At 44.8% G+C, this 14,578-nt stretch overlaps 1 protein-coding gene across 1 annotated transcript in view; it reads right to left on the bottom strand.

Moving 5' to 3' along the window:
* Positions 1 to 968: 968 nt before the first annotated feature.
* Positions 969 to 14,578, bottom strand: part of ZNF217 (zinc finger protein 217) — a 43,275-nt gene continuing 29,665 nt past the window's right edge. Inside the window, 3 exon segments of the mRNA XM_048498458.1 lie at positions 969 to 3,686; positions 4,857 to 4,983; positions 12,073 to 13,608. Coding sequence (XP_048354415.1) covers positions 4,874 to 4,983; positions 12,073 to 13,608 — 1,646 coding nt within the window. The 3' untranslated portion in view covers positions 969 to 3,686; positions 4,857 to 4,873.

Genomic DNA, 14,578 nt, shown 5'->3' on the forward strand with positions numbered 1-14,578 from the left:
AGGGCAGGAGGAAACATGAACCTCACTAGCCACCATGGATATTTTCGGATGAAAGTCAGTGTGCATGTCGAGAAGATGGTTTGAATTCTCAGTTCAACGCACCAGTCTCTACATCTGCATTCAAGGAGGGTAGTAAAGACAGACAATTGTGAGACTTTTCCCATTTGGTTACTTGGTTGACATATTTGCAAATTAAAGATTGTGATTTACTTCGTACCTTCATTACAGAGGGTTGAGTGAACAGGCATCATCTCTTTTCCCAAAGTCTAAGGAAATTATATGGAAGGAAGACGCCTACTGAAGTGTATGTATGGGGGACGGTGGGGTGGTGGTGGTGGTTTACGCACTTGTTTAGTTTTTTAAAAGCATGAAGTGCTCTGGATCATAAACTGCTGATACAAACACTTCCTACCATTCCTAAGCAGGTTCTCAAAACTATTTACCCTTGTGGAAAATCAGTCATTTGAGCTGCACCCCTACATGCTGAGAGACAGTGTGGTGTAGTGGTTAAGAGTAGGTGGATTCTAATCTGGAGAACTGGGTTGATTCCCCACTCCTCCACCCGAGTGGCAGAAGCTTATCTGGTGAACCAGATATGTTTCCACACTCATAAATTCCTGCTGGGTGACCTTGGGCTAGACACAGTTCTCTCCTAACTCTTTCAGCCCCACCTACCTCACAAGGTGTCTGTTACGGAGAGAGGAAGGGAAAAGAGCTTGTACACCACCTTCTCCTTACAGGACAGAAAGGTAGGGTATAAATCCAAATTATTCTTCTTCTTCCATGAATCTTCCCAGTAATAATCTACACATTCCCAAAACCAACTTTCAAGATGTGGGGTGAATGCTCAAAACTGCATGCGACTAGCATTTAGACAAAAATCACACCAGGGCTGTCAAAGCACACCCAACAGGAAAGAATTAAAAAAAAAAACACACACGCACACACACACAAGGACGACAAGAGTATTTGCAAAAACACCAAGTCTATATTTACATCCGCATGTAATAACGTATTCTGCTAAACTGAAAACACATCATAAATTAAATGAATCGTATGGTGTTTACAGCTTGACAACTTAAAAGTTTCACAATTAAAATAAATCAGAGAGGAAGAAAATAAATATAACAAAGCAACAACTTGTACCAGTATACTTATTGCCAGTGAAAATAAAGGGGGGACCCCCCCCCCCCAGTAGTATCCCATAGTTAATACTGATGGGCAAACCTACTTTGGAGACGAAGGATACAACCTTCCAAACACTCCCCAAGCAAATCTGTGCCTTTTCACAGGACTTCCGTGGCTCTTCCATGCAGAAATGCTTCGGGGGAATGGTCCAGGGGACTGGTAGAAAGGGCCTCTTTTCGTGTTACTTTCACAGCATGGGATCCACTGCTGCTTGTAATGTAAACGCAACATCAGAAATGTTGGGCTGTGTAAGAAGAGCTTGGGCTATGGCTTCTGCAGTCCTACCTCGATACCCTTCTAGGAATATGGTGTAATGCTGGCGAGGCAAGGAGCCGAACCCTGGGGTATTTACCTTTATGGGACCATTGCCATATTGGCTCTCTTCACACAACATACAGGACTTGTGGAAGACGCCCCAAGTCATGATCAAAAGCTATAGATCGCATTCTTCTTTGCTCCCCTGCCCCACCAGCTCAGGAAAAACAACAACGCCCCATAGCTTCTGAAAAACTGCACCAATACAAACAGGAGATTAATTTTTAAAAAAACAAACTGATTTGGCGATGTTAATTAAAGTCAGACCCTGGTCTTTTAGATTTGTAAAGAGATGTTACTTTTAAAAGGAACAGCAGACAAGTCATGGAACACACATTCTATATAAGACTCGAAGGGATCGGCAAAAATAGATTAACCATCTTCCATGTGAATTCATCTTTGAAAAATAGGCTATAAAAGTGCAAAACTAGGAAAACAAATCTAGATTTTATGTACATATGGCTCAGCTTATGAACAGGAAAAGGGTAAATTGTGTACAATTTCCTGATACACAGCACTTCATTACATTGCCAGTTTTACAGAGACATCAAAATTATATATTCCTTAATACACAGGAAGTAAGACATACGTTTAAAATGTCTCCAAGTTGCATATTGGAAGGGGGGGGGGGAGGAAAAACCTCCCGGGACATTTATACTTCGCTATTTTACATCTGATATAAAGTAAAAAGGAACAGTGCAAAATATTTTTGAAACTATGTTGTCCTGGAACATTTGGAAGTCAAAATCACACACCCCCCCCGCCCCGCCCAATCTTTTCCACACACAAATTGTTCAGAACATAGAACGCAACTGTACGGCTGGGAACATTCAAGTCTTCTGTCACATGAAGTAGGATTTTTGTTCTTGCCTTTTTATTGAGACAGGTAACTGATCTTTAATAGATATCAAACTTACCTGAGGAAGGATCTACCTCCTTGTCGTGTGTGCAGCTCACAACCCTGCATGCATAGGATGGTACTCTCATAGGGAAATCATGAAGCCCTTCCAGCTGTTTAGGCAATGGCCAGAGATGAAGGAACGATGGATATTCTGAAACGTGCCGATCACTGACTCGCCAATGGGAAGGCTCAGATGAACAGCCTACAATGGGCCACAGGCCTTCCATAAAATGCACCAACTGGAGCATGGTAGTGTGCCCAGTGCTAAACAGTCTCTGCCTTGGGAAAGGACCACAGAGAAAGCGGCTGAATTGTGTCCTATGGGTCCCTTTTGGGCCACTTACAACATTTTTGACATGGTTAGCTTGCTGGGTATGTACAGGCTCTCATATCAACAAGATTTATTATCGTGGATTATTCCAAAGGAAACCATCGGACACATTTGGTACCTATGCTTGTTGCTGAATATTTAGGGAGTGGTAAGTAACACATGAAATCTGTGTCATGTAACCCTGACTGTGTAACTCTCCAGAATACCTAGAGGCTAGAAAGCATTCTTCCAAACACCCCCAGCTCATGTAGCAAGGAGACGATTGAGATCAGATGGCAAAAGTGAGAGGCGAGAAGGGAGTCTCCCTCTCTATTTGCAGAGATGCCCTCAGAATTTCGAGAATGGACATTCAGGAAACATCATAAATTTGAGGAAGCAAAACTCACTGTTGATTAGGGAGTCATCCTTACATGGTGTTGACATCCCTGACCTACTCTGGAATATTTCAACTGAGCATAAGGTGAACATAAAAGTACATAACTGATCCGGAAATCGTTTAAAAATATACATAGTTTAAAGCACAAAGCAAAACCTGACAAACTTGCTACCCTTTATAAAAAAAATGCCTCCCAGTATGGAAACCAGACAATGCACAGATTTACCTGAGGTGCAAGGGTTACATGAAGCTTCAAAAAGTGGGTCTCTCTCTTCAGCAGCATTTGAGTTATGCAAAAATATAGTTTATGCTGGATATTTGGTCTATGATCATTCTAAGAAAAATATTATTCAAGATCAGCAAAATCGACACACCCATTTTCCAGTTCTCTGACACAATTTTCAGACCGCCATGTTTACATCCACATGGTGCAAATGGGATCACACCTTCCATTTCATAAACTGTAGTGTTTTCTCTCTATACGCAGTACAATCACAGTTTAAGTTTTGTAGCTTTCGTTATCCGTTCTTCTCCAGGACTGAACTGCAAGGAAATCCAAGGTTGCAGCCTCTTATCTAGAACACACAAACAAGCAGGTTTTGAGGCTATGAATTGTAACAGCAACACAGAATAGCTCAAGTTAATAGTTTCAATCATTCTCTAAGCAGAGCTGCACCATCCTAAGCCCACCAGTAGGATAAAAATGTGAAGAAAGACTTCTGGCCAATAGGGTGTTTAATTCCCACCCCCCGCCCCGCCCCGGTTTTCTATCGCATTTTTATCATGCCATTGAACACATGGAGCTGCTGAATACTGAATCTGACGCTTGGTCCATCAGAGTCACAATAATCTACTCAGATTGGCAGCAGTTATCCTGAGTCTCAAGCAGAAGGTCTTTCATACCGCCTACTAGCTGGTCCTTTCACCGAGGGATGCTGAGGATTGAACCTGGGACCTTCTACATACTAAGCAGATACTTTATCACTGAGCCGTCCTTCCTAGAAGGCCCCAGCCGTGGTCCTTCCTGTCCTCCCCAAAACAATTCCGCGATGTAAACCAGACCAAGAGAGTGTGGTGGAGCAAAACACATCTAATGACCATGACCCCAGCATCAGTATTCTATGAAAGCACTATTCCTGTGCAATCACTGGAAGAATCTCTCTTAGGATGCTTCCATGATTTCCCTGGAGCTGATGGCTGCCCTCCCACAGCCTCACATTGGGGGGGGGGGGGGTGTTAGCACATGACCCTCCAGACCTTTCATCTCCTTCTGCTGATGAATAAGGCACTGTCTTGAGTGGCAAGGTCTACCACTGTTGCTGCTCTGCACCCTGACTGGCAGCTATTCCTCCTGCAAGGCCCTTTTTGCAACTTTTTCCTGTGGCAGGTTAAACTGTTTTTCTTTTGGTACCTGGGGCTCAGTGGCTTAGCACCAAGGGGGTACGGGGGGCGCAACGCACCAGGGGCGGTTCAGGTGTGGGCGTGGCAGGGGCGCACGGCGCACGTGTGCCCCGGACTCAGTTCCCCCTCACTCCAGCCCTGCTGGGGCTGTTTAGCCCTTTGACTGCCCCCCCCCCCCCCCGCAATGTCTCTGAGGTTTCTCCTGGCTGCCTGGTCACCTCACAGTTTTTAATCCTGCCTCCCTGAGCAGCCAGTGGAAACATGCAAGCCTCAAGATGTCCCCCTCCTCAGTGAGAGCAACAGTTGGAGATTTTTTTCCATTTTTTTTTAAAGACGCAGCTTACCATTCATTCAAGTCAAATCATGTTTTCTTGTCGTTTGGCCGATAATGTGGAGCACCAAGAAGACTCTCATAATTTCGCTTTTGTAGCATAGTGCTGGATAAATGTTGATAAGACACTGGCCTTTTTCCTGGGGAAAAGAAGACATTATGGAGAATAATTGCAGCGATCACAATACTTATTCTACCCCATTTCCTGGAATCTGATTCAGGATCTTTCGCCTACTACTGCTTGAGCCCGGAATCTGCCTCCTCTTGTATCTAAATACAGATTACTCAAAACAGAGCAGTGAATTATCTTATCAACAGAAGTTCAGAAGCATGACATGGCGAACTGTTTCAGACTAGAACATGCCTTTAAATAAGAATACCTCTGACCCAAAGAAACACGTAGGCCAGTTCCCACAGAACTAATGATCTCATGGAATCCAAAATTTAAAAGACTCATGGTACTACAGTTTAAAAGGCTTGTTTCTTCTTTTACACCTCCACACTTTTCACAGCCCTGCTGTATCAGACCGGTGGTCCATCTAGACCAGCATTCTGTTTCACACTGTAGCCAAACCAATTGCCCTAGAGCAGTGATGGTGAACCTATGGCGCAGGTGCCAGAGGTGGCACTCAGAGCCCTCTCTGTGGGCACACACAAACATCATGTGGGGGGCAAATCCCCCCCCACACACACAACTAGGCTGGCCTCGGCCGCTGGGCTCAATTATTAGCATTAAACCTAAGACCTAGTTTTGGGGGAGCAGTATAGGTAGCCCTGTTAAGTGCTGTTAAACCCCACTGATTTTCATGCAAAGAACTAAAGCACGATCCTTTATCTGGGAGTAAGCTTGGTTGCTGGCAATGAGGCTTGCTTCTGAGTAAACCCTCCTAGGGTCATGATTCACCCATTCGAAGAGTTGCATGGTTGCTTCAAAGCAAAGCCAACAACTACCACCAAGCTTACTCCCGAGTAACACACGCCTCAGAGCCAACCGTTTTTTTCTAAACTAAAACCTCAGTATTCAGATTAAATTGCCGTGTTGGCACTTTGTGATAAATAAGTGGATTTTGGGTTGCAGTTTGGGCACTCGGTCTCAAAAAGGTTCGCCATCACTGCCCTAGAGGGCCAAGCTGACAAGCATCGTGGCTAAGGCCCTCCCAGCCACTGACAAATCAATCCTCCATAGTGCTTTCCTCTAACACCCCTTTTAAAACTAGCTATGCTTGAGCCGTCCACTATCTCTTATAGAGCAAACTGTTTTTGAAATATGCAAAGCATGACAAGCTGTTTCAGAAATGGAATGTCAGGAGGAAAGCAACACTTTACGCAAGTAAATGAATTTCCTAAAGCCAGCACAAGCTTAAGCAACTATCCCCACCCACATGTATGAAGTTGTCAACTTTCTTTTCCAGGAGTGTGCTAATGTTAGTTTTATGCCCAGCCTCGGCATTTTCCTCCCCTATAGGCAAATGCAAGAAGGGGGGCCTCATCTCAGACAGAGCACTCACGGAAAGGAATCTTTCCCTACACAAGCAAAACAGATACATTCTAGAAGATATGCGACTGGGCCAGGTACTCATCCCGTCCAAGCCCTGGCCTGAGGCAACGAAAATTATCTCAAGCAGATGTTTTGCCCAACTGTAGTTTCGTCATCACATCTTGCCATCTGTATTTACGCCCTCAAAAAGAAACTGAACAAAGGCATTTGCATCACAATCTAGCACATATGGGTGCTGAAATCATGTGGGGGGCCTGGAATGCATGGGGGGAACTCTTAACGACACGGGAGGGCAGATTCAGGCGAGCACAGCATTGGCACGGCGGCCCTTTCATGATCCTGCCCCACCTAGGTGTATTCTGCATTCCAAAGGACACAGGATGGAGACATGGAACAGCAGAAACTAAGTCACACCTGTAACATTAGATCTAACCCTAATAGGGATTCTGCACTCGTTATGAATGAACTCGTTTCCCCTTTTTATAAGTGGAAAACGGATTCATTTATAACAACTGCAACTTGTTATAAATAGGCTGTGCAGAATCCACTTAAGAGATGCTTCCAATGAAGGAGCAGCAGTGGCGTAGTGGTTAAAAGCAGGTACATTCTAATCTGGAGGAACCGGGGTTTGATTCCCAGCTCTGCTGCCTGAGCTGTGGAGGCTTATCTGGGGAATTCAGATTAGCCTGTGCACTCCCAGCTGGGTGACCTTGGGCTAGTCACAGTTCTTCTGAGCTCTCTCAGCCCCACCTACCTCACAGGGTGTTTGTTGTGAGGGGGGAAGGGAAAGGAGATTGTAAGCCCCTTTGAGTCTCCTACAGGAGAGAGAGAGGGGGGATATAAACCCAAACATTTCTCTTCTTCAATGTGTTCCTGATCTGGAAAGAATGAAGTCAGGAATGCAAATGCCACAGAACCAACCTGTGCAAATGCTTCATTAGGACCACACACAGCCTCTTTGATTTTCCAATATCATGTAAACTGCCGGATATAGAAGAAGAAGAGTTTGGATTTATATCCCCCCTTTCTCTCCTGTAGGAGACTCAAAGGGGCTTACAATCTCCTTGCCCTTCCCCCCTCACAACAAACATCCTGTGAGGTAAATGGGGTTGAGAGAGCTCCGAGAAGCTGTGACTAGCCCAAGGTCACCCAGCTGGCGTGTGTGGGCGTGCACAGGCTAATCTGAATTCCCCAGATAAGCCTCCACAGCTCAGGCGGCAGAGCTGGGAATCAAACCTGGTTCCTCCAGATTAGATACAGGAGCTCTTAACCTCCTACGCCACTGCTGCTATCTCTTCCTTTGTGACAAAGAGTGCTTTGACTTTCAAAAACCTATATCCTGGAACTAGGGTTGCCAACGTTCAGGTGGTGGCTGGAGAACTGTTAGGATTATATCTCCAGGCAATAGAGATCAGTTCACCTGGAGAAAATGGCCACTTTGTAAGGTGGATTCTATGCCATTATGACCCTTTGAAGTCCCTCCTCTCCCCAAATCCCACCCTCCTGAGCTCCAACATTTCCAGGTATTTCCCAATCCAGGACTGGCAACCCTACCTGGAACTCTGGTTCGTCTATAAGGGGATCCTGGACTTGAATCTTGCTCTTCTACTGCAGACCAACACAGCTAACCACCTGAGACCTTTCCTTCCTCTTAACTACACACCCATACAAAATGGACAACTTCTCAAGGCCAGATAAACATGGAAATGATCTTAGAAGGCAATTGCAGTTAGCTGTGTGCCGTGGAAATGTAGAACAGCACCAATCTCCTGCTGCCTTGCACCCTCAAAAAAAAAAAACCGGCTAGGGAGAAGGCACCAGTCTCTAATCATTTTTATTTCCAGTTGATATTGTGGAACCCATAGTGATGCAAATACTGCAATAGGCCAAGCAGGTGGGGAAATGAACAGAGCCTGGCTTAAGCAGCCACGCAGATCTGATTCTGTGACATACCAGCATCTACAATTATCCCTTCCACATCACAACTTTCCCCATCACAGTTTTGATATGCCATGGGTCAGCATAAGACATTAAATGGGAATTTTTTTTGGGGGGGGGGGCAGTTTTGCAGAAGCCGCAGATGGCACACAAAGGCCAACAGACAACGCAGAAGAAGTTTAGAAACTCAGAAATGCATAAAATGGATAACACTGGATAAAATTGTATAATATCACCACATTTTGTCTTTCAATACCATAAATAAACACAATTGCTTTTTAAAAGTTAAAAGAAAAAAGAAAACAATCAAGCGTATTCTCTTGTATGAAGGGAGAGCCAAAGATTTTTATGCAGATTTCCACCCCTAATTTAAGAGATGTGGAAGGGATAACTGTAGACTGCCTTGGTAGGAGATAAGTGGGACCCTCATAAAGAGCTTTCTGAAAGAATGGGGTAACAACATAGTAAACTGTGTACTATGCAACTGGTCAATGACACACTACCAATACTTTCTTGTTAGGAAATTGTGATGGACTACAAGAAAATATGATTTTTTAAAAGTGCTGTTTTGTCGAAAACAACAGGGGAGCTGTCTGATTGGTTGTGGCCTCCTGCACTCTGATTGGCCAAGTACTGTATGATGCAGAGTGGGGCTACCAATTCTATGGCTACCAATCTTGATCCTCTTTGATCTGAGATTGCAAATGCCTTAGCAGACCAGGTGCTTGGGAGCAGCAGCAGCAGCAGGCCATTGCTTTCAAATCCTGCATGTGAGCTCCCAAAGGCACCTGGTGGGCCACTGCGAGTAGCAGAGTGCTGGACTAGATGGACTCTGGTCTGATCCAGCAGGCTCTTTCTCTTGTTCTTATGTTGGAGAAGGTTAACTCCCTGTTAAAAGAGTCTGTGAGGCTTTTTGGTCTTGAGCGTTCCTGCTGTTAAATGCTGACTGCCTTGACTGTGTGTGAAAAACTAAACATCTCTGCGGGAAGTGGTCAGTCAAAGTGTAGGACTGCTACTGTTATCAGCCTGAGTGCTGAGTGAAAGCAAAAATATACACAGACAAAGTATACTGGTGGAAGGGTTTACTGAAGGGCCAAACTGTAAGGCCTCAATAAACCAGGATAAGATCTTATGAGAGAAGGATTCCTGTAGACCAGTGAGTCTCGAGTATTGGGATTTGATTTGGTTTAACTCAGTAGAGAGTTTATGTTTTATTTTGAGGATTTTTCCAACCGTATGGGCTGTGTGAGGGTACTGTTAAGACCCTGTATGTGAAGAATCCAACAACAAGTATCATCTGTAAAGTTAAAGGAACTGTACAATCTGTGAAACATCTAAGAAACTATAACATTAACGCTGAACTGACACTGAAAATCTTGTGGAGAAACAAACCTCTGAACGTCTGTGCCAACCTCGTGTGTGTATGTAGTGCATATATATTTATCCTGCCTCCTGCCTTATTTGCCTCATCAAAATCCATCTCCGAGTTATTATTCCTTTACCATTTCCTCTATCTATTAATAAATCTTTATTCTGTTTAAGTTTGAATCTGTCTTCACTATTTATTTTAGAGTGCCTCAGTGAGGGTTTTGCTTGGAAATGAACAAAGTCAACAGGCATCCTTCGCTTTCTGGGTGTGTTACAGGGCTGAGGGAAAGTGCTTTTAACCAAAAGCTACCATTTTCTGAAGCACCTCAGTCTCTGAAAAGGCGGGAAAAACAGGCAGTGAGTGGTTCCCTACCTGGAGAAGCTAAGAAGGGGTGTGTGTGTGTGTGTGTAGGGGTGGGTGGGTTTCATCACAGTAATCTAAGAATTTAACTGGGAAACACAAAGTTTGAAAATTGTAAGCACTCTAGCATTTGGGAACTGAATTATTTCTAACAACACTGATTATCATGAAATATCAACAGAAAAAAAGTATAAGAGGTAGCAAAATGATTGGTGTGGATCTAACAGTGCTTTTTCATAGATGCGAGGACAAAAGAACTTAACATCCCTGCTAGATCAGTCTAGCAGTGCATCTAGCCCAGCATCCTGTCTCATGTAGTGGGCCAACCAGTTACCCTGGAGCAGTGTTTCCCAACCTTTTCAAGGTCAGGGTACCCTTGACTTCTCTCTTCATATCTCACAGTACCCCTGCCGCCACCTGCCACCTTCCCCTCCCATTGCCCCTGCTTGCCACACCCCCCACCTTCCTCTCCCAGGGTGAAGGGTAGCACTGGGGGTGGTGGTGGCTGCTGACCTTGTGGCAGGCCCTGCCCCATGGGCCAGCTCCATGTCCTTGCTGGCGCCGGTGGGAGACACCACAAAAATGAGGGGGAGGGGCGGTAGTGTTGCCGCGGTACCCCTGGGACATGCTCACGGTACCCCAGGGTACCAGGGAACCCTGGTTGAGAATGGCTGCCCTGGAGGCTGAACAACAGGACATGTTACCTTCTGGCACTGAGTTTCAGAGATTTAGTGCCTTTAATAGCATGGATAATCATCCCTTCCACCCTTCTGGCCACCACTGCATCCTCTATATTTTAATTACTCTTGGGTAAAGTAGTATTTCCTTCTGTTCAGCATGAATCTAGGTTTATTTCATGAATGTGGGAATGTTAAAGCGGCATACAAAGAGCTGTTTAGTGCATGAAAAAGAAATCCCTGTATTAAATCAGTCTGCAATTCTGTCTCTGTCTCCATTTCCACATTGCCTATTGTATAGACTTAAAAATAATGGGCCAATCCAACATTTAGCTTAAACATTTCCAAATATGTGAAATAGGTCATTTCTGCACAGCACAAATAAGATGTTTTGAGGACTTTAAAAGAAGTGTTTTGGGGAGGAAGTTCACACTGCTTTTTCCCCCAAGATGTTTTCAGGATGTTATATTTCTGCTCAACCTGTGTTTTTTAAAAAGAAAACTCTAAACTAGCAAACAGACAGAAAACTTTTTACTTCTCCTGCCCGATTCAAAAGCTCTTACTTTTAAAGTCTGACATTTTCTCCCACTTGTGATTCTCCGTGCGGCCTGCCATTTGGTGAAGGTTTCCCTCACAGGTTTCCTCTACTTGCAGCTTATCTGCCTACCATTCCTTTCTAAAAAGTACACGAATAAAGATAGTTCTGACTGTCATTTCGGGTGCAAATGTTTTTCCATTTTGTTTGTTTTGTTTTGAGGGAGGTGTCTTCAAAGCTACGACAACTCAAAATAGGTGCATATTGCAGAGTCTCGTATCATGTCATTGTAGCTCCGAGGACACCTCCCTCTATACAAACCACCAAAAAGGAAAACCACGTGCACTGAATCAGCAGCCAAAACTAACTTTATTCGTGCATTTTTTACACTGCAACGGCGGGTGGATGAGCTGCAAGCAGAGGAAACCTTTGAGGGAAACCTTCACTGAATAGCAGGTGGCACAAATCACAATGGCGGACACGAGCGGAGATGAAAAACAGAAGTGAGAGCCAGTGGGAAGGGGAGGCAGGAAAAGGAACGTCTTTCCCTGCCAGCGCTTTTTTTGTCCACGCTGTGCAGACGAAAAAAGTCAAAACAGTTGTTTTTTTAAAAAATGTCTGCAAGATGTTTTATTTGTGCTGTGTAGAGATGGCCAGAGACGCCCTGGGTTATTTTTTCGGGATACGGGAAAATTAGCTGAGTATGAAGCAAATGTCTAGGGGAATATCAATTGTGTTTCCCATAATAAATGCAAGTGCTCAACTCGATACCATTACGTTTGTAAAAACGGAAGACGCAATTGTTTTATGGCATGTTTCCCCACAGAATTATTAAAGCCATAGAGAACATACCTTCTTTTGAAGAGCTCGGAAGCTGGCCACTGCTTGATCCACAAGAACTGTAATATGGGCCAGGACCGTATGTTTCATATGGCTTTAGAATAGTCACAGGATTTATAGCATCTACTTCAGAGCTCACAAGGCCTTGCCTGACAGGCAGGAAAGAGGATGTGGGTTTGGTGTGTGCACATTCCTGAGGTAGCAGGCTTGCATTTCGGCCTGCTATATGAATCCTTCCTGAATCGTTTCTTCTCCGATACAGGGCCGAATCCATCTGTTCCAGAGCCGAGAGATTGGGCCTTGCTCTTTTAGAGGACGGTCCATCGAACTCCAGGTTTGTATTTCCCATGGGTCTGTTGCTGAGAAACTCTATTCCGCGACCACTTGGCCAGGCAGCTTCGTTCACAGAAGTCTCAGGAGAGCCACTGATGTTCGTACTCGCTACACTTAATTGAGAACCCAATCCTCTTGCTTTGGAGTCCAGCCGCCTCCCTCTATCCTGTGCCCCAGCAGCGCTAGACCCATGCTGTAATTCATGATGTCTGAAGCTATTCGCCGAAACACCAACCATCTGCAATTTGCAGGATTTCAAGTTGCTCGGTGCTGAGTTACTGGACCCGAGCCCTGATTGAATGGACGCTTTGCTCTGGATGGCGGGACCCTGTTTGACCTTTTCCGCATGTGAGGATTTTGACTGGGCGGGCAGGGAAGCCTTGGTTTTTACAGGGTGAAGAGGCAGGGGGAGGACATCTTTGCCCAGAAGGAAAGGCGGGCATCCAGTACGCCGTGCTTTAATAGCTGCCCTGTTCCGTATACCGTTCTTACTAGCAGTCTCAGGGTTATATTTATGCATCAACCGCTGATGCATTATCAGGACCTCTGGATATAACGTCCGGTAAGTACAAAATGGGCAGGTGCTGGTTGCCAAAGATCCTCGGCAGAGAGAGATTACCGAAGCATCTTGGGACGATCCAGTGGATAAATTTAAAGGCTTGTCTTGAGCTATAAGCTTGCATTTTGAATCTTCTGTGGCATCTCTCAAAAGATTCATGCTCATTCTACCTTTCAGAGGACCAGCATAAACCATGCTGTCTGGCAACACAGAGCTCCTGGTCTCAGCCCTATCGATCCCGTAATTTCTTGCCTGGGGTTCCATCGTTCTCTCTTCAGATTTCAGTTTTTCAAGGCAGGGAACTGGAACACGCTCTTTTAAGCCACTAGAGCCAGCACCGTTGCTTGGGTTCTGAGTTACGCTGTTCGCTGTGCTCTGAAAGAAAGCAAAAGTCTCTTTCTGCTGCTTAGCAGGGGGGCTTCCTTTAGCATCTTTGGCATCTTCAAGGAGCCGTTTCAGATTTTTGGTTTCGGGAGAACTACTGGTGATTGGTAAGAAGCCCGTCTCCTGAGTAGGTAGCAACTCTTTATGGTCATTTTTCACGTCGGCTGCCCCTTCTGTGTTTTTGTCCTTGTGATGCCTCTCCAAGTGATACCGCAAAGATGTTTTCTGGGCTGCTGCATATTCGCAAAATTCACATTTGTACGGCTTTTCACCTGAAAGAGTTGTGAATCGAGAGTCAGAACTATCATTTCCTCTTTTATAGGAGCGCTAAGCATTTTGAAATCCTACTTTCTCCGCTTTCCCTCCACTCACCCCCAGCCCTGAGCCTCCCTGTTATCAGGTACACCCCAAAAACTTGTATGAGCAGGCTTCGTAATTGCCTTGTGATATATCCTAAGACGTACGGCAAAATAAGACAACACATCAAGGGGATTCTTCGTGCATTTGTAAAGAGGCACTGAATGTGTCCAAGACCTTCAAACCTTAGTAAGACACAAACAGCAGCAAAGGAGCTTAACTGCTTTCTCCTCCTTCCACAGACTAAACATCTTTGAGCTATCTGACTACATGTCAAATGCCCAGCCCTGAGCATTACCATGTTTCCCCAAAAATAAGACAGGGTCTTATATTAATTTTTGCACCAAAAGATGCATTAGGGTTAATTTTCGGGGTGGGGCTTATTTTAGGGGAAATACGGTACCTTCACAATTCATTAAGGCGGGCTTCCCCGTCACGTGCGATGCAAGCTACATCCTCATTGGCAGGGAGCACCCTTCTGGATCACACCATCCTGATCTGTAACTACCGGTAGGGCTTAGTTTGGAGTAGGCTTATATTTCAAGCATCCTCCAAAAATCCTGAAAAATCACGATAGGGCTTATTTTCAGGGAAACACAGTAGTGTCAAATATAACGTGCAATAACCCCTCTCACATGTATGGAGCGTGTCCAAAGCAGGGCAACAAAGGTGATAAGGGGTCTGGAAACTAAGCCCTGTAAGGAAAGGTTAAAGGACCAGGGTACACTTGGAGAGGAGATGACTGAAAGGTGATATCCTGTCACCAAGCATTTGAAGGGCTGGCATGGAGTTGTTTTCTGTCGCCCCAGAAGGTCAGACCAGAACCACCAGGTTGAAATTAAATCAAAAGAGTTTTCAGCTAAACATTAGGAAGAACTCATTGGA

This window comes from Sphaerodactylus townsendi, linkage group LG05 (assembly GCF_021028975.2).
Source record: "Sphaerodactylus townsendi isolate TG3544 linkage group LG05, MPM_Stown_v2.3, whole genome shotgun sequence".
Taxonomy (NCBI): domain Eukaryota; kingdom Metazoa; phylum Chordata; class Lepidosauria; order Squamata; family Sphaerodactylidae; genus Sphaerodactylus; species Sphaerodactylus townsendi.